At 28.3% G+C, this 26,595-nt stretch overlaps 2 protein-coding genes and 1 non-coding gene across 3 annotated transcripts in view; 1 reads left to right on the top strand and 2 right to left on the bottom strand.

Moving 5' to 3' along the window:
* The window catches only part of NLG-5 (neuroligin 5), a 148,557-nt gene extending 126,497 nt beyond the window's left edge, over positions 1-22,060 (top strand). The window contains 9 exon segments of the mRNA XM_015316048.2: positions 3,630-3,927; positions 4,635-4,787; positions 5,491-5,691; positions 13,580-13,734; positions 13,736-13,773; positions 14,395-14,839; positions 19,043-19,316; positions 19,399-19,545; positions 19,711-22,060. Of these exon segments, the coding sequence (XP_015171534.2) occupies positions 3,630-3,927; positions 4,635-4,787; positions 5,491-5,691; positions 13,580-13,734; positions 13,736-13,773; positions 14,395-14,839; positions 19,043-19,316; positions 19,399-19,545; positions 19,711-20,450 (2,451 nt within the window). The 3' untranslated portion in view covers positions 20,451-22,060.
* An 857-nt stretch (positions 22,061-22,917) lies between these two features.
* La (La autoantigen-like) lies at positions 22,918-25,711 on the bottom strand. Its single transcript, XM_089179208.1, has 7 exons — positions 25,230-25,711; positions 24,621-24,974; positions 24,368-24,510; positions 24,198-24,282; positions 23,897-24,127; positions 23,666-23,798; positions 22,918-23,432 (listed from the first exon to the last, which is right to left on the bottom strand). The coding sequence occupies exons 1-7, from the start codon at positions 25,551-25,553 to the stop codon at positions 23,347-23,349; spliced, it is 1,356 nt and encodes a 451-aa protein (XP_089035334.1). The 5' UTR covers positions 25,554-25,711; the 3' UTR covers positions 22,918-23,346.
* On the bottom strand, positions 23,506-23,604 carry LOC149033475 (small nucleolar RNA U6-53/MBII-28). The gene has a single exon (XR_016178899.1). It is a non-coding gene; the product is annotated as a small nucleolar RNA U6-53/MBII-28 (small nucleolar RNA).
* Positions 25,712-26,595: the final 884 nt, after the last annotated feature.

The raw sequence follows: 26,595 nt of genomic DNA, 5'->3' as shown, positions 1-26,595 counted from the left end.
TCTAAATAATTTGTGTATCTATAATAAATTATAAAATCAATTTTTACAATTTATCAACTTCATTTTTACAATTACTGTGGCACATATACACGTATATCTTTACATAGCATACATCAATCATAAAAAAATATACATACATATGCATATAGGTTTTATACTGAAAGTATATCAAATAATTAATTTATTCATTTTTTATATTACATTAATTTTTACTTTAAAATCAATAGAAAAATTATCTGTTTATTTAGTTTTATATTTTCTTTTTTTTTTCATTTATTTCAAAATATCAACTGAATTCGTATATATATATATGAATGTATGGTGAATTTCTTTTTACACTGAATGTATATCAAATAATAATTACTTTATTTATTTTTTTATATTATATTAAATTTCATTTTAAAATCCATTGAAAAATCAACTTTAATTATTCTTATATTTTTTTAAAATTAATTTTAAAATATCTACTTAATTCATATTTATATATATGTGGGGAATTTCTTTGAATATCCATTTCAATTTCTCACTCTCTTAAATCTTCCGTCAGTCTATTTGCAAGCTCGGTAATACCGATTGGAAGATCGTGAAGTTTTGGGGGCTGTCAGGTCAAAGAACTTCCGTTTTCCGTTCGGATCCTCCCCACAAATATAAGCCTTCGTTGGATACATTTTTAGTAGAAGGGGGCAGGGAGAAGGGGAGGTGGGTTGAACGTAACTCTGTGTAGTATCGATCGGATAGGTACCTGTCCAGTGGTGGTGATTCGACCTAAGGCCACCCTTTAAAATTATACTCCAGGGGTGAACGAGTTTGGCCGAACGAAGAAGATAGGAAAACCGTTGCTGAACTTTCCTCTATCGAGTTTGCGAGCATCGGAGAGGAAAATTTGAGAGGAAAAAAGAAAACAAAGAAAGCTATAGAAAGGGAAAGAAAAAGAAAGAAAGAAAAAAGAGAGAGGAAGAGAGAATGAAGAATTAAAAAAAAAAAAAAGAAGAAAATATATAAAAGAATAGAAAAGAAGTAGCCTTCGTTAGAAAAGTTGTAATCCGATTACTATTATAACTTTTTAATCGTTGCGGGATCGAACAGTATAATTATTTAAAAAAAAAAAAAAATAACAAAAAAAAAGAGAAAGAGGGAAGAAGAAAGTAAAACAATAAAGAAAGAGAAAAAGATGGGGTGTGTACACTCATCGTTTATGGACGATGAGTTTACCGTTCATGGATATTGGCGAATGACTAGCCAACCACAGGAAAAAGAAAAAAATGCAAATGCCTGATGAAAGAGTGTGCGTACGTGCGTGTATGTATATATATATAGAGAGAGAGAAAAAAAATAATGAAAGATAGAGGGTTGGAGAGGAAAAAGGGAGAATGTAGTAACACGCCATCCTTTTTTTCCCAAGGGTTGAAAAATAACGGCACGCATGTCGACACTGGGTGTTGACTATGCTTCGTTGTAGAGGCCTTGGGAAAAAAATTGAACGACAAAAATGGCAAAAAAAAATTTAAAAATAAAGACAACACACACGCGCCCACGTAAAAAAAAAAAAAAAAAAGAAGAAAAAGGAAAAGGTCGGTTATGGGGTTACCACGTGGCTGCCGTTAATTTTTAATGCTAGCCAAAGAGCGACAAACTAGTATGTCGGGGTGTGTGTGATAGAAAGAGAGAGAGAGGGAGAGAAAGAGAAAGAAGGGATTTAGTGATGCGGAGAGGGAAAAAGGGCGAGTGTTAGAGGCCGGACCATCGGTCGAATGCAATTCATTTTGCTCGTTTTTTTTCAATATATTTTCTTTTTTTTTCTCGTCAATCCCATTTTTTTGGTTCCTCTCTCCCTCTCTCTTTCTCTCGCTAGAAGTCCTTTACTTTTTTTTTCCTTTTTTTTTTCATTCCCACCCAAATAACACCAGGACGCGAAAGGTTAATGGGAATTCGTGATTTCATCCGGATGCAAGGCCGAAGCGTCGAGATTTCAATGGCCTCGCCTATCCCCAAGGGCACCCGAAAGGTGCAATTAACGTCGACGCCCACCACACGAGATTTATTGGTCCTTCCGCCTATAATTGCTTTCAAGAAGCGGCCTGACTGAAGAATTTTCTCTTTTTTCTTCTTTTTTTTTTTTTTTATTTTTCATACTTTTCCTATCTTTTTCAAAAAAAGGATACGGTTTGAAAAGGGTGACAGTAAAAGAGATAGAAGAGATGATAAGTAAGTGTAAGAATTAAGAAAATCAAAGAACAAATTTAAAAATAAAGAAAACACAATTAACAAAGAGAGAGAGAGAGAGAGAGAGAATTGTTAGTGAGAGGAAAAGAAAGAAAGAAAGAAAGAAAGAAAAACAAAAACAAATTGAGAAACGAACAGAATTTAGAAATAAGAGATAAATAGATTGAGAAAGATTTGAAAATTTAAAGAGAAAGGAAAGTATTTTGAAGGAATAGAAGAGAAAGAAATATAACATTCGATGAGAAATTGGAGAAGAAGAAAAAGATAGAGAAAATTGAGAAAGAAAAGTTAAAAGAGGTAAAAGGGAGAGAAATAATGATAAGAAAAAAAGAAAGAAAATGAGAGAATGGTTATCAAAAATGGTTCTTAACTAAAAGAGAAAAACGTGATGACATTATCGAACTAATTTAATATATTGGATATGAGACTATTTTCATGTGACTTTTTAACCTCACTTGTTCTAACCATTAAATTTTATTCGGTTACAACCTTTTTATACATATATGTTTACATCGTATAAAATGAACGTAGTTTGCTTTTGAATGAATGATTATTACATATATATTCTACTGATGATATCATGAAAATTTTCAGGATCGTGTTTCAATTTATATAAATTAAATATCTATTTTAATTTTCCAATTTTAGAGAAAATTCCATAACACAAGTGGTCCTACGGGATATTCGATGTATTCATTTAATACATTAATCTGGGAAATTTATTAATCAATATATTTTATTTGTATCATTTATGATTCAATTTTATATTGTTTACGTTCCTCGTAACAATTTCCTAATTCTTCTTTTATTTCGTGCATCTCTTTTAAATCATTCAAATCATTAAATTTCTTTGAATTCGTATTTTTTAATATATTTTTTGTTCGTATATGTTTGTTCATATGTTAAATTTTAATTTAATCATTTAATTTGTATCTCATTAATAATCATATTAATTATTATAAATTACGATTATTGTGACAATAATAGAATTTATTTACACGTTATTTAATTACGAATATAATTATTATGACTATCATACTATTTAATATATACGTAACACGCTCCGTGCTACGTGTACCACCGGTGGTACACGTTAAACTTGTTCTTCAGGCCACGTGTGCTACCGGTGGTACACTAACCATTAGACATATTTATTTAATGCACTGAAAATATATGTTTATAACATATTTAATTCTGTACAAAAATATTTCTATTAAAATATTGATGTATTATACAAAATGCAGTATAGAACAAAGCACATAAGTTTGTTTAATTGTTATATTTACAATAATTAATAATTACATGTAATGGTTGATTCAAATTAAACGGCCTGAATGACAAATCAGGTAAAAAGGACTTGGCACGGAACGTGTTAAATATATTTGTATTATTTTGTATGTTTTTAGGAATTTAACAGCAAACATTTGGATCCAGTAGAAGTGTTTCGTGGTATCCCATACGCCGCACCACCAATCGGAGATTTAAGATTTCGTGCACCAATTTCACCGATACCTTGGAACGGTGTCAAATTGGCGGAAACTTATGGTTCCGTTTGTCCTCAAAATCATCCAGACATCAGCAACGAAACTATCGCTTTATTGCAAATGCCTGTCGGCAGATATCAACAATTGAAACGTTTACTAGCATTTTTGACCAATCAAAGCGAGGATTGTCTCTTTTTGAATTTATATATACCCGGAAGCGGTAAATAAATTTCAATTGTTTAATCATTTTTTTGTTTCGAAATTTAAATTTGATTATTGTTCAAATATCTCGTACTTTCACATTGAATATTTTTTAAACAAATAGACGAAAAGTTATATTTTTCAATTGAAAAATATAAAAATGAGAAATATGATACAAAAAATAAAATTTAATTATCCTAAAAATATCTCTTAAGTTGAATTTTCCTACTATTTAAAATAAAATAATGAAATCATACAAAAATTGCATTTTTCTATGTACGAAGAAAGAGATAAACAATAATCAAACAATTCATCAAACATATCAAATCATATATCGATAATCGACATATTTGATATCTCAAATTCCTGTTAAGAATTTCAATTTCCAATAAAATTCAATGATAAATCTTCAGAATAGTCGGGAATAATAGAATTCCATTTTCCTTCGTGAGAAATCAAAATTATATTCCAAGTGAAAATAGCTTAACGCGTTTCAATGTTACTTATACTTCGTTCCCCATGAGAATAAGAGAAAAAGAGAGAGAAATAGAGATAGATATATATAAAAAAACGAGATCTAATTTTATAAATGAATTTTATTCGTTGAAAAAAAAATGCTGATTCATCTCTCGTACTATGATCGTTTACGATGATTTATCAATAATCGTCTTATCGTCATTTTATTATCGTTTTCTTGTGTTGATTTAACGGAAAAATGTTTTACAGGATCCCTTGGATTGGAAGCACCCTATGCAGTTATGGTGTACGTGCACGGTGAAAGTTTCGAATGGGGTTCAGGAAATATTTATGATGGATCTGTACTGGCCAGTGCTGGTCATGTTATTGTCATTACGCTTAATTATCGTTTAGGAATATTAGGTATAAATTACAATATTATTTATTTTATATATATATATATATATATATATATATATATATATATATTTTTATTATTTTATTTTTAGTTTTATTTTTTTTATTCTTTTACTAGAATTATTCTATCGTATTATTTGTTTATTCTTAGATCCCGTGTTAATATTTATTGATAATTTTCATTTAAATTATAAATTATATTTTTAAAGTTTTGTAACAAATTATTATGTATAACGAAAGTTCATTTACTGGATCGACAGATTATAAATTAAAATAAATATTTAATCTATTTTTCTTTTTTATATAATACATAAATATTTTTAATTAATTTTATATTTTTATTACATTAAAATTCTTGTTCTCAATTAAAACAAAGAAAATATTGAATAATAAAATATTAAAAATCTATTATAAAATAAAATTAATATAATATTTATATTATTACATAAATTATATTTTATATTAATTTTATATTATATAAAATAATATTTATAGTATATTAATATAAATATATTAATTATAATATTATTATTTTATATATTAAGTTATTTTTATATATCAATTATTATTATATATAAATAAAATTATTAAATATATAATAATATATTATATTAAAATAAATATATTAATATATAAATATAAGATATTTATATTAATATATAATAAAATAAAATTAAAAATAATAAAATATATTTAAAATCATTTCTAGGATTCCTTAGAACTCGTCCTTTCCCAGACAGGACAACAGGATCAGGTGGAAACTTAGCATTAAAGGACATAGCAATGGCTTTACGTTGGGTTCGTGAAAATATCGGTGCCTTTGGTGGTGACCCAACAAGGATCACTTTAATGGGTCATGACACTGGTGCTGCTCTCGTAAATCTTTTACTTCTTGCACCTTACGGTAAAGGTAAGTAAACCAATCGATAATCATTAGTTAATTACACCCAGCAAGATTTATAAAGATAATGAATAAAAAAAATTTATAAAAAAATAAATTTAGCAAATATTTTTAAAGACACGTTCGACATTTATGCGTCCTCTTCAAAAACTTTGCTTGACTTACATTCAATATTTAATACATCATATATATACACACACGCATATATCTAATACGTATATACATGTATAAGTTGTATATTACGCGTTATGTATAATATATATAAATATAAATATATATTTATAGATACATGTTTAGAAAACTTCTACACGAGTATTCATTACTTCCATACGTCGCTTTTTTCATTTTTTTTTTTTATGTTTTTTTTTACGCTTTATCGCTTTAATTTCTTCGACTTTAATTTTCTAAGAGCACGTACTCTTTCTCAACGTACGCGATAAGTATACCAACGAGAGAGAGAGAGAGAGAGAGAGAGAAAGAGAGAGAGAGCAATCTTTTGGGAAAAAGAAAAGGAAATGCACATGAGAGAGAAAAAAAAAGAAATAAAAAATAAAAAAGATGGAAGGATAGGAAGGAATAAGAAAAAGAATAAGAAGAAGGAGAGGAAGTAGAAGTGGAAGTGGAAGAAGAATATCCGTGTGGAAGACCAGGAAAAAAACGTGAATTATTTTCTCTTTCTCTCTATTTCTGTCTATTTCTTTGACCTTAACAGAAATAAAGAAAGAAATATGCCAAAACAGGTCGAGTCGGTAGATTCTCGAAGGAGAACAAAACGTTTTCCTAAAGGAAATGAATGAAAAAAGGAAAAAAAAAATAAAAACATGGTACGTGTTATTTTTTTTTTTTCTTTACCGGTCTTACTTCCTTGACTTCCTTCTTCTTTCGAGTCATCCCCTGCTCTCCTGTTTGACCCCCGTTCACCACCATGATGTTGCACGTCGGAAAAGTCGACTTGACGCACTACCGGAAAAGCCGAAGAAAAATAGTAGATGGTTGCGTCTTCTTGAAATTACTCGAGGAAATCGGTCCATTACCAAACGGTTCGAGTTAATTTCTTCTATCTCTGTGAGAGGGAAGTATACACGTTCATCCTACTAGATGTTAACTCTTATTTGATCCGACTTTCACTTTGGAAAGGTTTACCTAGCAATTTACCGTAGAAAATAAAGTAAAACTGTTGGAAAGATAAAAATCCCTGGAAACATTTTGTGTATTTATGTTCTTTATGAAGTTTAAATCTTTTTTATTTCTTTTTTTAAATATCTGTTTTTAATTTTTTGCATAATATTAAATTTCATTTTCATTTTGAAAAATTTTATATAAAAATTTAGCGTACAAGTAATGTAAAGATATTTTTTTCAAAGAAAAATATATTAAATGTCGTCTACAGCTTTTACATTTTTTGTGAACTAGCTTTAAATTTTTTAAAAGAAAATATTTAACTCGGTTTTATATTAAAGCAAGTAAACTGTAAGGATTATTGCTAAACGAATTTAAAGGTGAACGAATCTCTTAAATCCGTAAAATGGGAAAGTAATTGAAAAAATGTTATTCGATTTTACATATAAATCTTAATATATATATAAATTACGTGTCACGTTGTTTGTCCGCAATGAACTCCTAAACTACTGAACCGATTTTAATAAAATTTTGCACACTGTGTGCAGTTTCATCCAACTTGAAAGGTAGGATAGTTTATATCTGAATTTATAATCTCAATATTATTTTATTGCAAATTATTTGTTTATTAACAAAGATTCATGATTATCTCTGTTAGTTCGATAAGATTCTAACAGATGGCGGTATAAGGTAATTCGTTGACTTAAAGACGTGTGTATCGGACTGATTGTGAGCCACAGCAACGTGTGGCGGGGCACCCCTAGTATTGTATAATATTTTTTTCTATCTCTCTCTCTCTCTGCATTTTTTTTATTTTAAATAAAAAATATAATAATGATAATATAAAGCTTATTAAGATTAAAGTAAAAAAAATTTCTAATCAATAGATTACGTTCAACCGATTGATTTGAATTCACGAATTAATTGAATTCTAAATAATTCTCTAAAAAAGAAATTAAAAAATCTGCTGGTTTTTTTTTTTTAATATAAGGAAAAGAAAATTAATTATTTTTAGATAGATACACATAGTACGAGCATTATATCTAAGCTTCGAATTATTCAATAAAATATTAGAGTAATTCAAGAAAATACGTGAGAAGCATCCTATACAGGTCCGAAATCTCTCGGAAATCGTGTAATTTAGCAGACCGAGAAAAGAAGCTTGCGAACACGCGAATTCTGGAAAGGAAGATCGAAAGGGAAGTATTTTGCGAGATGTAAACCGCTGCTTGTTCTAGTTTCAACGATTTCCTACTACAAGCAAGAGCATTTTTCAGGAAATGGCTTATGTTAGTGAGAAACAGACTCATCCTTCGTAGTCATTCAAAAGTTCTTTACAATTTTCGACTTTTCTGTTATACCATTTGTTTTTTCTTTCTTTTTTACATTAGAAATAAAATTTCTTTTTATTATTATTTATTACAACGATACAATTTCTATTATTATTATTGTACAATAATGCATTGATATAAAATTATTATGAAATAAAAAGTAAAAATAATTCTGAATATTTGTAAATATATGCTGTTATTATAATTAATAATAATAATAATAATAATAATAATATTCTTATAACAGAGATAATTAAACAGAATTAAATTAAATAAAAAATAATCAATTTTTATGTCACATTCCTATTAATTTTTAATACTAACAAATCCATTTTCATTTTATCATACTATTAATATTTTTATTATAATAATAAATTTTTATTTTTTATTATCATCTATTAAAAATTCTTGTCTCTGTATCTCTCTCTGCAATAATTACTAATAATTATTTACATTAAATTATATTAATACTACAAAAAAAAATTTTAACTAAACTACGATGAAAAAAAAAGATCAATATAAATAATAAATATAAAAAGACAACAACAAAAAAAGAAGTAAAGGAATTTTTTTTATTCTATATTACTGACCGATTGATTATGCTAATTTTTCTCATTTCTTTTTTTCTTTTTTTTTCTCCACTTACAATTAGCGAGTTAATCCACTCGAGTGGAATGAAAGCTATTTTCCTTCTCTCTCTCTCTCTCTCTCTCACCCTTTTATCTTTTTTTTTCTACTTTCTTCGTTATCAGAACGTATAAACGAGTATAAAACGCATGCGCCGAGCTTTCGGTGAATCGGACAATTGGCAGGAATCACACTCGACCGCTTTCACGATTATACTCGCGAGGGCGAACGATCGATTCACGGGTTGAGAAATGGCTTAAGGACGTAACGAGTGGGAAGAAAGGGCAACGATAAAAAAAGCCGCTTGGTCTATCGTCTATCTCTTTCTCTCTCTTTCTCGTTTGTTCGTTCGTTCGTTCGTTAGGTCGTTCATTCGTTCTCACGCATTGGCTGACCATCGCTCGACCTTTTTCACTTCGATGAACGACCTGACCCTCTTAAAACGATTACGAGCCCTCGTTTCTATGATTCCATCCCTTTCACCCCTCCCCCTTATTTTTTTCCTTTTCTTTTATATCTTTCTTAAAAATTTACAACAACGATCGATCATCTCGATCTTAATTTGTTAGATCTAACGAAAATAAATCATGTTTGTTTGTTTGTTTTCAAAGAAAAGTACTTTTATATAATATATGTTTTTTATTTTTTTACTAATTTGAATCACTTAATTTTATCAAAGTAATCTGAAAATCTTTATTTTAAATCGAACCGAAATAAAACGTATTTATTTATTTATGTGAACAAAAAAAACAGAGAAACAAAATTGCGAAAGGTTCGTTTATAATTTTAATGTATTTTTTAATACCCTTTTTTTTTCCTTTCAAGCTCGATTTATTAAAAAATTCTTTCTATAATTCACATCCAAAATATTTCGATATTTATTTTGAAATCGTCAAATATTAATTAAATATATATTCTATTCGAAAGTAGACGGTAAAAAATAGATTTATCCTTTTCGTTTTTTACATTTTCTATTTTTTTTTCTGCTCCCTTTCAAAAACTAAAAACGTTGATTTCATATGAAATTCAATTTCCTTTATGTTGTTGTTTCTTTTGAAAAAAAAAAAAAAAAAAAAACGCTTCTGCAACCTGCTCGTATATACATTTTTAGTATTATTCTTTTCCCTCTACAAATCGAATACATTTGTAAGCCCAATCTCGAATTTTCCTCCCCCGTCCCCTTCCACGTGGTATTAAAACCCCATAGGACGTGATACCGGGCAAACAAAGATTTAATTTTTCACGTTTCACCGTAGCCATTTGTGCTAGAGCATAAAATTTTCCAGGAAATGCATGGAAGTAATTTACATGGGAAATGTTGCCTCTCACGAATAGTAGTAGATAGTGGTAAAAGGGATAGGATGGAAAGAGGCAAACTATGCATCTTAGTAAGTGCAACTACTGTTGAGTCTACTTCAAATTTTAACTTGGAGCTTTCTTCGTTCGAAAATGAAATATATCCTCGTTTAAAAGAACTTTTCTCATATATGCCTTAAGGCAAATAGAAGATCATCATATATACAAATATTTTCTGTATGAATACTTACGTAAATAAAATTATTATTAACTTTTGACAGAGATATTTTATACGTAACTATAAAGTATCTACATCTCGTAAATATATTTTATATGTATGCACATAAAATTATTATTATTATTAGCTTCTTTGACAAACGAGATCCATAATTTAAAGAAATCTTTACAAAATATATGGCTAATAATCTGATCAGTATTTTCAATAATGATATTTATTGAACAATTTTTATTGACATTTCAAAATTATCTAAATAATTTCAGATTAGATAGAAAAAGAAAAATGAATTTGACGTAAATGAAAAATTATTTTCTATGTCAGGTTCAATACTTTTTAATTCAACCACGTATGCTGATCATTTATTTAACAAATTATTTCATATATTTGTTATCAATCAATATGAAAAAGAGACACGAGAAATAAAATAGAAATAAAGTAATAAAAATATGATCCTATAACGAAAACAATTTGATTTATCAATTCAATTTCTCCATCCATGCATTCATGCATACATAATAACATGGTACTATAAAATACTGACCATTAAATTATGTGCACTCTTATATTCCTTATTACTTTCATTCATTGAAAAATCTTCTTCTTCTCTGTTTCTCATTTTAGTTAATTTAGTTACAATAAAAGATATTTCTCATTTAATTTCATTATTTGTGAAAATGAAAGAAAAACAAATTAATGAAATGAAGATATAAAAAAAAGAACAATTCACGTTGTACGTATGCAAGGCAAAAAACTACGAATAAAACTAGAATAAGAGAGAAATAGGAGGAAGAATTTCTTTATCCATGAAACAAAACGAGATGTGGCATCTTGTTTACCTTTAATCTTGCTTGGTAGTTAACGTTAACGAAAGGCATACAATTTCCCCTCTGTTACTACTTTAGTTGTATCATTTTTGCAGATTTTCCCTTTGGAGATGATTTTTTCTTTTTATTCTTCTTTTTTCTATTAAACATTTTATTTTATTTTTATCTAAACTGTAAAACAAAACAAAAACGAAATTATTTAAGATATGTGTGGTAATTTCGATATAAAATATGCATCGCGTTGAGATCATTCAGTGAAATAAACTACGATAAATGCTACGTTATGTTAGCTGCTAATTATCGCATAACAATGCCAGAAATATTTGAAAGAATTAAATTTATCAAATTTGACAATTTATCATAATTTCCAATGGCTTAAATTTTCAATATGAAAATCCTTTATTTACCAAAAAAAAAAGTGAAATAAAATTATTTTCCGAACAACTTAATATATTCGATGAAGCATGGCATACACAATGATATTGAGTATTGGCATTCTTTCAAGTAAAAGATTATTCGAGAACACGTCACACGTCATTTATACATAATAGTATTAATAAAATAATCCAAAGAGTAAAAGGAAGGAAGAAATAAAAAAAAAAGGAAATAAATCTCACATGTAAAGTATTAAAAGAAGAAAGTAAAAAAGAAAGAAATCAAATAGAAATGTACACGAACACTTTTTCTTTATATATATATATATATATATATATATATTCCACAAAACGATGGATTACAATTCGACAAACATTTATCTCCTTTCATCTTTATCTTTATCTTTATCACATATTTGGATTCGTTTTACAAATAATAATATTTAGAGTAAACGTTGAAAGTTTTATGCTGGTAGGTATGTAAGTACAAATATTGAATCGCGAAGATGTAAAGAATCCTTTTTTCTTCTTCCTTTCTTTTTTTTTCTTTTTTAAATCTATAACATATCTATTCCCTTTTCCTTACCCTTTCATTTTATTTTTCTCTACGTGTTCTTGTTGTTATCGTCATTCGATATATTCTTTCAATGTTTCTCTCACGATAAAACGTTCGTAGAAAGAGAAAATATTTTTCGTCGATAAGACGTAACGTAAAAGAGGGTTTCTGCATTGCTTAGTTTAAAGTTACATGCTTCGACTTTACATGAAAAATACTTTTCTTAAACGAAATTGAGAAGATAGTAAGAGAGGGGACCGACTTTGCCCGACTTGTGTGGTAGAAAATCGATAAAAAAGAATTTTTGTCGTTGAAAGGATAGAAAGACAGAGGGTGAATGAAGGATGAGAAGAAAAATAAAGAAAAAAAAGAAAAAGGAAGAAAGAAAGAAAGAGAAAATAACTACTATGTACTACTAACATAGGCTCAACGGAGCTCATTTTATTCACCTTAAAGAAGTTTGTCGAAAGATGATATCCCATATACTAACTCTCTACTTGTGTGTTTCCATGTACGTTCGTCTATATATTTTTTTTTTCTTTTTAGATGAAAATAAATTTTCAACGGATAGAAAAATATCAAACGTAATAGAATTTATTTTCTAAAATGCGCACACTAAATTTTTCATAACACACAATTTATATGCTCGTGTATTGTGCAAATTATCGTTACATATTTTCTTTCTATTCAAACGTATATATAAATAAAATTATATACGTATATAATGAATTCGAAATTTTGATAAATCAAATTAAAAATTAATTGTAAAAGTATCTAATTTAAACTACAAATGTATAATTAATGAAAAGAAAATCCTCCCCCTCCCCTCCCCCTTCCCCTCTACCCCCAGAAAAAAATATGATTAGAAGAATATTAATATCAAATTATCTTACTCATTTCTCAAGTAAAAACAAGTAAGAAAATGATCATGTGAATTATATCTTAATAAAGGTAATACAATGTCCCTTAGCGTATCTAAAGTTTATTAACCTAATAAACGCTTAGATAAGAATTTATAACGACATAAGGTTTAACGACGTATTATTTTACTAAGGTTTTCTTACCTCGTAAACACGCACCTAGACTCGGGTATTTCAGCTGTCGTATATACATACATACATACATACATATATAACTTCTAACCAATACTAAAATAATAGAAAATATCCATATACTCATGTACATAGTAAAATGTATTAGTACGCGTTTATACTTACTTTTACATGCGTGTATATACGTATATTTATGTACATACAAAAGTCATATAACTCGAATAAAGTACTGTTTTACAATTTGACATTATCTTTCAAGATGGTATAAAGTTTATCTGAAGTATTTTACGAATAATAAGTTCAAGGAGGAGTGTCGAGTAGAAGAATGAAAAACTTTACTACCTACTATTCTCGCATATTGTTACTTATCCTATACAAAACGACGACACTATTTTATCACTTGTTGTATATTTCTTTTTTACTTTTACTTCTATTTGATTTTCTCTTTTTTTCTTGTTTTTTTTCTCTTTCTTTTTCCAGGTCTATTTCATCGCGTTGTATTGTCAAGTGGCTCGGCATTGAGCCCATGGGCTTCTGTGCACGATCCAAACGATCTTAGGATCAAAGTTGCTGAACAAATAGGCTGTCCTACTGAAAACGACGAAGATATTGCTGATTGTCTTCGAGGTGTATCTTTTGCAAGCTCTAATGTCTGTCGAACTTCCTGAGATCAGGTATTTTTATAAAAGTTATTTATAGTTTTTTTTTTTATTAAATATTTTAAAGCTATTTGATTTAATCGAATACACTAGTTTCATATTGTTATATTTTATTTTGTTCTATAATTTATTAATTTAAATATACTATTTTAAATATAATATTAAATTAGATTATTAATTAAATAAGATTCGCGTATATTTAAAAAAAATTATATATAATAATTTAGTATAATTATATTTACTATTTATAATTTAGTATATTATATGTTTATTTATATTATACTATATATAGTATAATATTATATTTTTATTTTAAAATTTATTAATTTATATAAAAAAAATAATAGTAAATATAATATTTAATTATCTACATTTTTAAATATTTTACCATATAATAGCATGTATTTAATTTACATATGCATACACATATACATATATACAAAATAATAAAAATAAAACAGAAAATAAAATATATATATATATATATATATATATATATATGTAGATAATAAAATGATTAACTTGATAATACAAATATTTACTATTTATATATATTATAATAATAAAAATAAATATAATGAATTAAAAACATAAGAAAATCTATTGAAATAATAAAAAATAATTTTGTTAAAATAGATTCGTACCCCGAATAGGACCGGGCTTACCCGTGGACCAAAACAATCCTGATCCAGGTCTTGACATGGAACGAGCCAGTGATGCCTTTATAAAAGTACCCTTGATCCTCGGAGTTTCCAGTACCGAATCCAATCTCGACTTTAACGCGAATGATATTCAGTATGGCTTCGAAGAGGATCATCGAAATCGGATCTTACGTACCTTCATTCGAAACGCTTACGTTTATCATCTCAATGAGATATTTTCAGCAGTGAGGAACGAATACACAGATTGGGACAAGCCTGTTCTACATCCTATAATAATACGTGATTCAACAATGGAAGCACTTAGCGATGGTCACACAGTGGCACCGTTAATGAGGATTGCATTTTATCATGCAAGAAGAGGAGCCCAGACATATTTTTATCACTTTGATTATCAGACCAAGGACAGCGGCCATCTTAAGGTTCGTTTTATTATTATTATTTTTATTCACTTTTAATCCTTTTTTGGGGGTCAACATTTTTGTTAAATGAACGATCAATAATTTATAACACCGGAGTTTGGTTGATGAATCAGGACTGTGTTATAAATCATATATTAAAAATGTTAGTTGTTTATTTACACAATACTTTATTTAATGCAATTAATAATTTATTTCTATATATTTTAAATAAATAATTGTATTATTTATAGTTAAGATTGAATTGAATCAATTGATATAGATAATATTTTGTTGGTACGTATTTTAAATGAATAATCAATATTCCTTCAACATTGTCCAAAAATGTTGCATTTAAAATAATATATTAATAAAGAGTACATAAATTTTAATATTTAATTATAAATACTGGAACATCTTCTATATCAAATGCTGACTATTTTTAATAATTATTTTTGATACACAGACTACAAATATATTTGCTTATAAATGCTGATCATTAATTTAAAATACTACCACAAATTGAATAGCATCACCATTTTAATTGATTTTGCATTTTTAATAAATCCTCCAATCATAAAATATCATTTTCTTCGTATTTATCAACTTATTTAATATACATATATATATAAATCATAATTATTAACACAAAATCGTAAAAAAAAAAGAAAATGTTCTTAAAGTAATCACGAATATCTCTTAACTCTTGTCGATTTCTTCAAAGAGTCTTTTTTTTCTATTAATACTTGTGTACCGAAGCAATTTTTTTGCCCGAAGCTAAAGAAGAGGGATTCCTTCTTCTTAAAGTTTTTTCTTTTTTTTTTTTTTATACAAGATTCTCGAAGGTAAGGTAAGGTAAGGTAAAAGGGATGATGGGTTTGTGGGACCAGGGGCCAAAAACGAGACTGGAAGGGTGAGGAATGAGGAAGAATTTCGTTTAAGATGCCTCCTCTCCAATGAAGAAAGGTTCAGCCAAGGCAAAGCCAAAAGCAGATAGATGGATGGAAATAAAAAGAGATAGGTAGATAAAGAAAAAGAGAGAAAAAGAGAGAAAGAGAGAGAGAGAGAGAGAGACTGCTTAAGTCTGAGTTAACTTTATTAACTCGACTTGCCAAAGGGAGAAAAGGATAGATATAGTTATAGTTAGGACAAAAGACCAAAAGCAAGAAAGATAGATACAAAACGTGTGTATGTGTGTGTGTTTGAGAGAGAGAGGGATAAAGAGAAGGTTCCTTCTCAACGTAAACTTTAGTAACCTTCTTGGTTAAGGTGTTAGATATTCGTAGCTTCAGCTTACGTGCTGTGTATCCACCCCACCAGGAGGTTCTCTACATTTACCATCCATCCCTCTTTACAACAAGAAACCACCACCATCACCCCTTCTCATCCTCTACTCTTACTCCTCGATGTTTCACCATGAACATTCACGGCAACTGCTAGCCATGATTTCAAGACGTAGACGTTGATTTAATAAGACACTACCTGGTTCACTATTCCTGGGTTAGGATGTGAAAGCTTATTACCAAAAGGGGGACGATCACGTTTCTCTCATCTAAAATGCCATATTCCATGATCTGGCTATGATGATAACGACGACGAAGACAATCCTTACGACGTCACGATCATCATGACTACGATCATGATAATCATGATTTTATTATTATGGTAATGATTATTATTATTATCATTATTATATGTATATGTTGGGTAAAAATAAAGTGAAGGACTTTAAAGACGTCAATTAAATGGAGACTATTTCTCTTCACCACAAAATTTTCATCTTTAATCTTTGAAATTTTACCCGTAATTTGGTCTCCGTTATTAGCTCTGAATATTATTCATTTTATATATTATTAGTATATAATGATTTAAATTATTTGATTTACTTATAAGGTTATTAAGGTTAGGTATATATGTACGTATACAATTTTTCGTAGTATTTTCCTAATCTATGATTTTCCTCGATCTCATATGAGATAGCATAATTAAATTTCGATGTTTATAGAAATTTGAAGAAAATTTAAAAACTTCATTCGTTTGGAAAATATTTTCGTAATATCGATTAAATATTTTGTTTAGAATCACGTCTACCATTTCGTAAGATGATCAAATAATTTTAATCTGTGATGCATATTTATATATTTTGAATTGACAGTATCCTTTAGACCTTAGGATCATCTTTTAAATAATTCGTTTCATTTCCCATGATAGGATTCTTTTATTTATTTCATTCTTTCATTATCTATCTGTCTTTTTCTCCCTTTTGAGGATTGAATTCCGTACGATTTCGTCGAATCGATCGTTCTACTTCTAACACCAGGGGTCATATATAAAACGGGGTAGGAAATTTAATCAACTTCCAAGTGAGCCACAAACGAAGGATGATAGTTCGTTTCATAACTTTATACAAGCTATGTGTGATAATATATATATATACGTATGTACGTGTATGTATCTAGCACTATTTCTCTCTCTCTCCCTCTCTCTCTTTCTTTACCGAGAGAAAATTATTACGAAAATTCGAACTCCCCCTTTGACTTTGCTCGAGTCAAACCGAAACTCGAAGCTCCAGCTTCGTATTACCTCTGGAAAATTTAAACGAAGGTTAGGCAAATTAAAAGCTAAGAGAATGAAAAAAGAGGGTGAAGAAGAGTGAAAAAAAAAGTAAAGAGAATCAAGACCCAAAAGAAAAAAAAATAAACGACGACGACTAACAGATTTTGAAAATATTATCTTTAATTTTAGAAGAAGAAAAAAAAGTGTAAAAGAAAGTAAGAGAAATATTGTTGAATTCAGGGATTGTGCGTAATGTGTAATCGATAAAAGATTTGATTTCAAATTAAACGAGTAAGAATCTTTGATGCAATTCATTCCACTTGAAAGCACGTGATTCGTTTAAGAAAAGATCTTGGAAAATAACGATCACGATACTTAAAGGTTTAATGTATAATAGTATTACACAGTTTCTACTATCTTTAACTCTTTAGGGAACGACAACGATTAAACATAGATTAAGAGAGGATGCATCTTAATTGCGAATGCGAATCCTCCTGTATCCTTCTTTACTTATTTTCACCGAAGCTATTTTCTTTCATTTCTTTTTCTTTTACTTTTTTTCTTCTATTCCTTTATATACGTCAAAGAAAGAAAGATAAAAAAACAGAGATAAAGAAATATATATATATATACAGATTTTATTTTTTACATGATAAAGTTAATATATATATATATATATTTTTTTTCAATTTTATATTATAAAATTGATATATATTTTCATTAATTATAAATAAAAAATTGTAACGATATTTTTTTCTTCTTAAATTGACTTACACCATTTTTATAATATATAGTCCATATATGTATATATTCCTGTATATGTATATATGAGGAAAAAAATATATCGATAATTATGATTGTGGATTTATAAGTCAAAATATTGCAAAATTCGATTAAAATAATTTCTATTAAAAAATAAATTTGTTTCATTTATTGATCGGAGTCCACTTTCAAAATTACCAGGACACGTATATATTCTTTTCTCTTTTTTTTATACATAGATATTTATATATGTGCATATATGCAGGTATATTTGTTTCTTTTTTTTTCAAACTTTTTGTATAGTTACGTATATTACCCGTATAGCCAACTTATTTACGTGCACTCGGAGATTAACTAGCGAAATGAGTCACCTTCTCTACCTCTTCTTCGTCTCCTTTTTCGTAAGCAAAGAAAAAGACGAAGAGAGAGAAAGAGAAAGAAAGAGAAAGAGAGAGAGAGAGAGAGACGGAGAGGAAGAGTAAGGTACTTTCTCCCCATTTTAACACAGAAAGTTTCATTAGCCCGAACGGGGTCGTAACGTTGAAGTCGCTTCACTTCTCATTTATACGGCTAATTATAATGAGCACCCCCCACCCACGTTCTTACTTTGTGTTTACGATCGTAAATACTAGACAGATCGTTGAGAGAAAAGTGACTTTAGATTTTAAATAATTCTTTACACCGATATCTTCTTCAAATATAATCCTCGCGTTTAATCTTATTTTTGTTTCTTTTCATTTATATAAAATATATATAATTCTTATAGGTAATTAAGAATAATTTTATTAATAAATAAATAAAAGAAAAATATAATATATATCATTTTTATAAAAATAAATATTGTTTATGAAGTCCCTATGTATATATTATATATTTTTATTTATTAATTTGTTTATTATTTTGTTTCAGCGTTTGGGTAGTGTACGCGGAGAGGACATTCCATATATTTTTGGATTACCATTGGTAGTAGGTGGTACTTTCTTCCCTCGTAATTATTCCCGACAAGATCAGGGTGTCGCAGAAGCCGTCCTCACATTTTTCACCAATTTCGCTAAAACCGGAAACCCCAACGAGCCTCACAAAATTGAATCCGTAGATTATGGTACACCGAAAGAGAAAACACGTTTTCGGGGTCTAACGTGGGAACCATATGAGACTAATTCTCAAAAATATTTAACGATAGGTATATAAATTATTTGAAGAAAAAAAAACAATTTATTCATATATTTTAACGTAATGTTCACATATAATCGCTATGATTTTAGCTTTGAAACCTAAAATGAAGAGCCATTATCGAGGTCACAAAATGGCTGTCTGGTTAAATCTGATACCCCAACTTCATCGACCAGGTGACGATGACGTTTCTATGAGACATCATCATTTTCGTGAACGGGAAGAACACTATTATGCGGGTATAATCACAAACATTTCAATACTTTTATTCTTACTATCTAACTTAATAATTAAATCAATATATTACATTACTAGCATATCCCTCAAAAAAAAAATTACTAAATAATTAATTTACTTATCAATCCTTTCCTCGAGACCAATAACAATAATAATTTATTTAACAGGTCCAGTTAGAGACGAATGGTATACACCACTTCCCTTAACGGGTACAACAAAAACCAGTGGAGCCTCCTCGACAACAGCTTGCAGTACATCAACAAATGACGAGACAATAGCTGAAAATATCACCCCAATTTTAGAAGAATCCGAAGAGGACAATGAATTACTTCAAAGATTAGCCTCTCGTCATTACTACAGTACAACAACGGCATTAGCCATCACAGTTGGTGTTGGATTGATTTTACTAATCCTAAACATGCTCATATTCGCTGGCATTTATTATCAACGTGATCGTGACAAAAAAAGAGCTGCGATGGATTGTACACCGAATGGACAAGAATCTTTACCGATGACTACGAGACCTGTCGCAGTTAAGGCTACAGAAAATACGAATAGACCTAGTCAAGAACCACCCCCATCTTATACAACATTAGCAAGAAGTCCTTCTGTTCAAGAACACCAACAACAACAACAGCAACAACAACAACAACAACAACAACAACAACAACAACAGCAACAGCAACAACCTCCTCAAGGCCAACAGCAAACAATGAACGAAGATGGACAAACAAAAGTGGACAATAGAACAGGACAACAACAAAATGTTGCTGCTGGTAATGCAATCCACAAAGATCCAGTACCACCAAAACCACCAGTTAGAACTACCAGTTCTCTAAGTAGTAGCACACCTGGCAATACCAATACCATAAAAAAACGAGTACAGATACAAGAGATATCTGTATAGCATTAGGGGTTGCCGCCAGAGGGCGGCACCATCAGACCAAAGAGGGTGACTTTCGTCGACTGTGAGGCCACGACCCAGTCTAGATTCTAAATAAGACTAAATCAAACTTATATCTATTAATCATCATCGGGAAATGGATAATCGATGATAAAAGACTGGTTTTGCCTTTTTACACAAACACATGGACATCTAATCAATCGTTAATGATTATCTTTAGGAAAAAAAAAAAGATCATTTAAGGAAAGATTGTTTTATCTTTCAGATAACTGTGTTCTAAGAGTGTTCTTCTTTCGTTAGGGATAACAAAGGTGCAATGATGAATATTTGTGTGTGTATGCATGTATGCAAGTCTGTACGAAAGAAATAGAGTGAAAGTGAGAGAAATAGTTTTTGAAAATCAGTACCTTCGTCCGCGTACTATGCCATAAAATGTACATTTTACATTGAAGTTTACTTCTAAAAGAAAAAAAACAAACAAATTAATATGGAACTCAAGTGAAAGATTTGAATGTTCTTACGTATACACTTGTGTAAGTACTGTCTTACATGTTGCTATATATATTTGAATAAAAGAAAACAAACTCTTTATAATAGAGTTAAAAAAATAATGAAGTATATGCAACGTGAACACATACACACACACAAGTATACTTAACATTCGTTATAAGAAAAACGTAAATAACTCTCCCTGTCTCTACGAATATCGATGCATATACGCCAAAAAAAAAAAATTAGTGAGCGTGTGTACTTCTAAAAAAAAAAGAAAAAATAAATAAATGAATAAAATAAAAACTAAATTAAAATGAGTGCTGTGCTCGAAGAAGAAAAGAACGGAAAAATGAATAGATATAAATTATTTTCTTCCGTCGAAATCGTATAAACTTTATATATATATATATATATATATCATACAAGGTGTCCGAGGTTTTTTCAGCTAAACGGTGTTAGCGTATTCTATGCATGAATATAATTAAAAATATGTTACATAAATGTAAGACTCACTTAAAGATATGTCAAATAAAAAAACTAAGCAACAAGATTGTCCTTAAATTTCCAAATTAAAAATATGCGAACGTTCGTTGTACTTATGATTATTATAACTTTGTAAAAAAGCTTTAAATAAGCTGATATTTGTATAAAAGTTTATTCTTATTTTCGGGAATAGAATACGCTAATAGTGTTTACCCATTAAAACCTTAAACACTGTGTATATGTATGTATCTCTCTCTATATATATATACATAGATTTTTTTTCTCCACGACCAACTCACAATAACTCGAATTCGTAAATGAAAAAAGAGCCTGTGTATTTGATAGGAACCTCTTCGAGAATATTTAAAATAAGAAATAAAATAAAATCGACTGTATTATGTATATATAAATATATATATATATATAATATTTAAAAAAAAAATACGAAAAGAAAATCGTAGTGGCATTTGCAACTTCGAAAGAATCCATATCTCTCTTTTGAAAACTAAAAATAAATAAAGAAAAAAATAAAATAAATAAATAAAGACAAATGCTACGATTTTATCGTAAGCAAGAAAAGAGACGTGCTCTCGATCGTTCGAATAAATAGATTAAAAGAAAGCAAGAAAAAAAAAAAACATGGTCTCAACGACGAGTAAAAATCTAAAAGATTACGTAAGTTCGATTTCTTAAAAAAAAAAAAACAAGAAAAAAAAATTAAATAAAAAACAAGAGGGAAGGAAAAAGTAAATACTTATTCGTTCGTGTACGATAATAAATCAAAAAAAAAAATAAAATAAAATAAAAACTCTCGATGATTAAATCACGTCAAAGTAAAGAGAAAAAAATAGAAAATAACTAAATCCTTCATTCGTAAAAGGACTAAATAAAATACACTTCTTCGTTGATAAGAAGCTAATAATGATTTAAGGCCGTAATAATATCGTGTAATTAAAATTACTCTTGTAATTAGCGTAAAACTTACACGAAAAAAAATAAAAAACAAAAGAAAAATAAAAACGAAAAAAGAAAAAATCATCTAATCGTATCGACTTTGATCATTTTCAAACTACATTATCGCGTAAACATTTTTTTAAGCAAACATTATTCGCAAACGATCCTTCTCATGTTCGCATTACGTAGTCATACTTCAAACGATATTGTTTACGATCGTACGTAAAAAAGAAAACAAAAGATAAGAAAAAAGAATTTATCAAGCACGTAAAATAATAAAAAAAGAAAATAAAAATAAATTAAAAACGATGGTGAAATTCAATTAGCGATTTTAGCTCGAAAATACAATTTGTAAATTTCACTGTAAAACAATAAACACACTTATTTATAAATACTCCATCGGTACGATATGTACGTCTAAATAAATATATATATATATGTATTATTATTTGCAAAAGTGACAAAAAAAAAGAAGAAAAGAATAAAGAATATTACGAATAGATTTAAAATTAATAATAATAATAATAATAATAATATATAATTTAATCTCAGGAACATTATTACGAACTTTATTTTTAACGGTTCTCATCGTGTATGATAAAATATTATTACAGTATCTAATTATTACGATTTTCAATAATCGTATAAAAATAATCATATTTTAAGGTATTACATATATAATAATACAATATATCATTTTTTTTCTCTTACCCGGATTTTGTTTATAAATTAATTTTCATTATTATATAACATAGATCTTTCAGTTATCCGCAAAAAAAGAAAATATAAATTGGAATAATAAAAAATAATGTCTAGCATTTCTAAATTTTTTAAAGTTTGTCTGTGTGCATTGTAAATAATTAAATGGTTACAATAACATGAATTATATTAATATACATAGCAGGTTTAAGACGAAAAACTTTCATCTACCTGTTTTATTTCTTGCATAGTTGAATATTTTAAGAAATAATTATTCCTGGGCTGGCGTTTTTACTGGAGGTTGATTTGCTGGAGGAGACATATGCCTTTTTCTTCCTCCCTTATATGTCGAACGACCTGAAATAATATTATTTCCGTATTAATGAATAGAAAATCCTCCAAAAGAAGCAAGTTAATTTTCATTTTTACAAAATATCAGAATTAAGAGAATAATTTCAACTCAACGAAATCCTATGGATTAAATCCTATAGATTTCTCAGTATTAGCATGGCAAAATTCATCACATGTTATAATTTTATATTTTCATATATTAACAATATAATTAATTTATATTTAATCAAAATTCTTACCTTTTCTATTGTCCATTCTACTCTTGTTACGTTGTCTAACATTTACGATATACTTTTTAACTTCATCCAAATACTTCTGTTCTTCTTCATCCTCTAATACTCGACAAGTAATTTCACTTTCATCGATTTTGATCTTTTGAATAAAAATAAATGTATAAGATTATAATGCAACAACTGTAAATTAAACATTTACATTTAATATTGAAATTAAAATAATCATCAATAACTCACTGTTTTATTTGGTAATTTCTCCAAAATTGTTTTCGCTGCATTCTCTTCCTGGAAACGAATCCATGCCTCTTTGTCACCACATTCATACTGAACATAAGCAATAGGAACTTCGTACTTTTCGAAACATGTTCTGATTAAATCCCTCCTACATTTATCTGGCATATCGCTTAAATGAATAATAGCACCTTTTGGTAAATTAACACTCTCTAAAACTTTAGCATCTTTCTGTAACTATAAAAGATATATTATTAATTACTTTTCTATACTTTCATATTTAAATATTTTTAATGCATGTACTTACAGATTCATTTTTCTTCTCTTTCATTTCTTGATAATGTTGCCTTCTGCCTTCATGTTTATTTGCACGTTCAACGGAATAATCCGCCCTAACCATTGAAAAAACAAAAAAAGAAATTATTTTAAAATTGATATAATTGTATATAATTAATATTACATTATAGTTAAACTTACGCCCATTTTCTAATCAATTCGACGTCATTATATTTAACAGATTTTCTTTCCATGAAAGTTTTAGCATCGTCTAAGGTTTTAAATTGTACAAAAATTGAACCTTTAAAGTGTAGCACCTTATCTTTGTCCTGATATTTTCTTATCTAAAGAATAATAAATTATAAGTAAGAGATTGTGATCATTTTTACACAATCAATTTTGACATTAATAATAAATGCTATTAAAAATATATAAAATATCTAGAAATACTTACAACAACGTTCTCATAAGGTTCGTATTGTTTGAAGAAAGTTTTTAATTTTTGAATATTTGTATTTTTTAATGGAAATCCTTTCATATAAACTGTTCTTGCTTCCTGCGCTTTTCTATATTCTTCATCATATTTTGGTAGAGGAAATTTAGGTGACCGTCTTATTTTTGTCTTATCCTCTGATACTTCAATTAACTCGCTTGATTCTAAAGCCTTAACTATAACATCACAATTGGTGGTCATAGTGGCTAACATATTGAAATTGAGCATTACCGTTAAGGGTATCCATCCGTTCTCTAATTTTATTTGCTCGGTAAGGAATTTGTCTCTTTGCATATTCACATCACCAAAATAGAACTGTAATAAATAAATGATTATAAATATTATTCAAACAAATTTTGCATTAATCTTAATTCAAAATAATCCACTCTCTATTGATTTTAAAACAATTATCTTAAGTTACGGATAGAGTGAGAAACAAAAAATATCACGTGTTAATGGGTGATAAAAAAACACGTGTTTACACGTGTTAAATACCAATAAACATATTTTGTCTATTCTATAAAAGAAAAAAATTGAAATAACATAAAAAAGAAATTATTAAATATTTACTTCTATTTGATCCTTAATCTGTTCTAACAACTCAGTTGTTGGTTCCGAGGACTCTTTTATTTCCTTAGTTTCTTCTACTTTCTTATCTTCTACTTCTTTAGTTTTTTCTTCTTCCTTATTTTTTTCTTCTTCTGGTTCTGTAGCTTCTTTTACTTCTTCCTTTTCTTTATTTTTTTCCGTTTCTTTACTTTCTTCTGTTTCAACATTTTCTTCTTTTTTATTAATATCATCATTCAAATTTTCAACCGGCTTGTCCTCCTTAACCTCTTCGTTAACAGATTCAACATCTTTTTCAATATTATTTTCTTCCTTACTATTATCCATGATTTTATTTTCAATATTTATTTCTAAATGTAATAACAGACGTTTACGCGTTATTATAATTAAAATTTAATGTAAGTCAATGTTTATTAGAAACAAATAAGAATTAGAGAAACCGATCACACAAGCGCGATATTCCTCTTCGTAAGTTAAAAGCGGAAGTGAGTTCATGCCTTAGTCATTACCAGTGATCCTAGAGACTTTAGTTCGTCTGATCGACACAGGGGCGTAAAATTATCGTACGCCCCGGGAAAATTTGAAATCCGACAATTTCTCGGACGAGATTTTCAAAATGTGGAAAAAGTGTCTAAGTTCCAACTTTTTCAAAGTTAATGACCTTTTTTTTATCAAGTTTTAAACCCTATCATAAAAACGATAAAAACGTAGACTTGTTCGTACAGAGATCGTACACGGATCGTACACAGATCGTGGTGGTGGTATGGGTGATGGTGGTGGTAGGGGTGGTCCAATCCAAAATTTGTTGACTAAAAAAAAAAGGTCATCAAGTTTTCGAAATTCCAAATGGATCGTACACCACGAATTTTGGATCGTACAGGGCCTCAAATTATCGTACGCGTACGATAATTATCGTACGAATGGGATCGCTTCACTCATTACTATCCTACCTTATTATGTAGTCAGCCATCTTCTTCCTTTCGCTTTAATGTAACTAACTTCCGTTCTTTCCAATTCTCAACGCTCATTGGTTGTACTAGTAATATTTTTTCGTGATATATAATTTTTAAAAAAATTAAGAAAAATTCTTTTATAATCAAATTTTTGATAATTATATAAGTAAGTAATGAATAAGTCATAATTTTGAATGACACATATTTATTATTTTATATACAAACATTAATAATGCATCTATGCATGCATTCAACAATAATTCAATATGTCGGTAATTCAAATGTGATTGGCTGTAAAGTTTTAAAGATTGAAAGTTATTAGTTGAGAAAACAAAGTATAAAATATTTTTGAATGTATAATAAAATAAATAATAATATTAAAAAGCATACATTATTTTAAATTTCAAGATAACTAT

The sequence above is a fragment of the Polistes dominula genome, unplaced genomic scaffold (genome assembly GCF_049000335.1).
Source record: "Polistes dominula isolate Pdom_NZ unplaced genomic scaffold, Pdom_raw_medaka contig_373, whole genome shotgun sequence".
NCBI classification, from domain to species: domain Eukaryota; kingdom Metazoa; phylum Arthropoda; class Insecta; order Hymenoptera; family Vespidae; genus Polistes; species Polistes dominula.
Note: the sequence above shows the minus strand (reverse complement) of the source record. Positions and strands in the feature narration are given on the sequence as shown.

What these genes read in the sequence shown, in the direction of transcription:
- La (XM_089179208.1), bottom strand. Translation starts at nt 25,553, where the DNA reads ATGGATAATAGTAAGGAAGAAAATAATATTGAAAAAGATGTTGAATCT. An exon ending in AACCTTATGAGAACGTTGTT is followed by an intron (nt 24,511 to 24,620) that starts GTAAGTATTTCT and finishes ATTATTCTTTAG; the next exon opens with ATAAGAAAATATCAGGACAA. An exon ending in AGAAATTACCAAATAAAACA is followed by an intron (nt 23,799 to 23,896) that starts GTGAGTTATTGA and finishes TTTATTCAAAAG; the next exon opens with ATCAAAATCGATGAAAGTGA.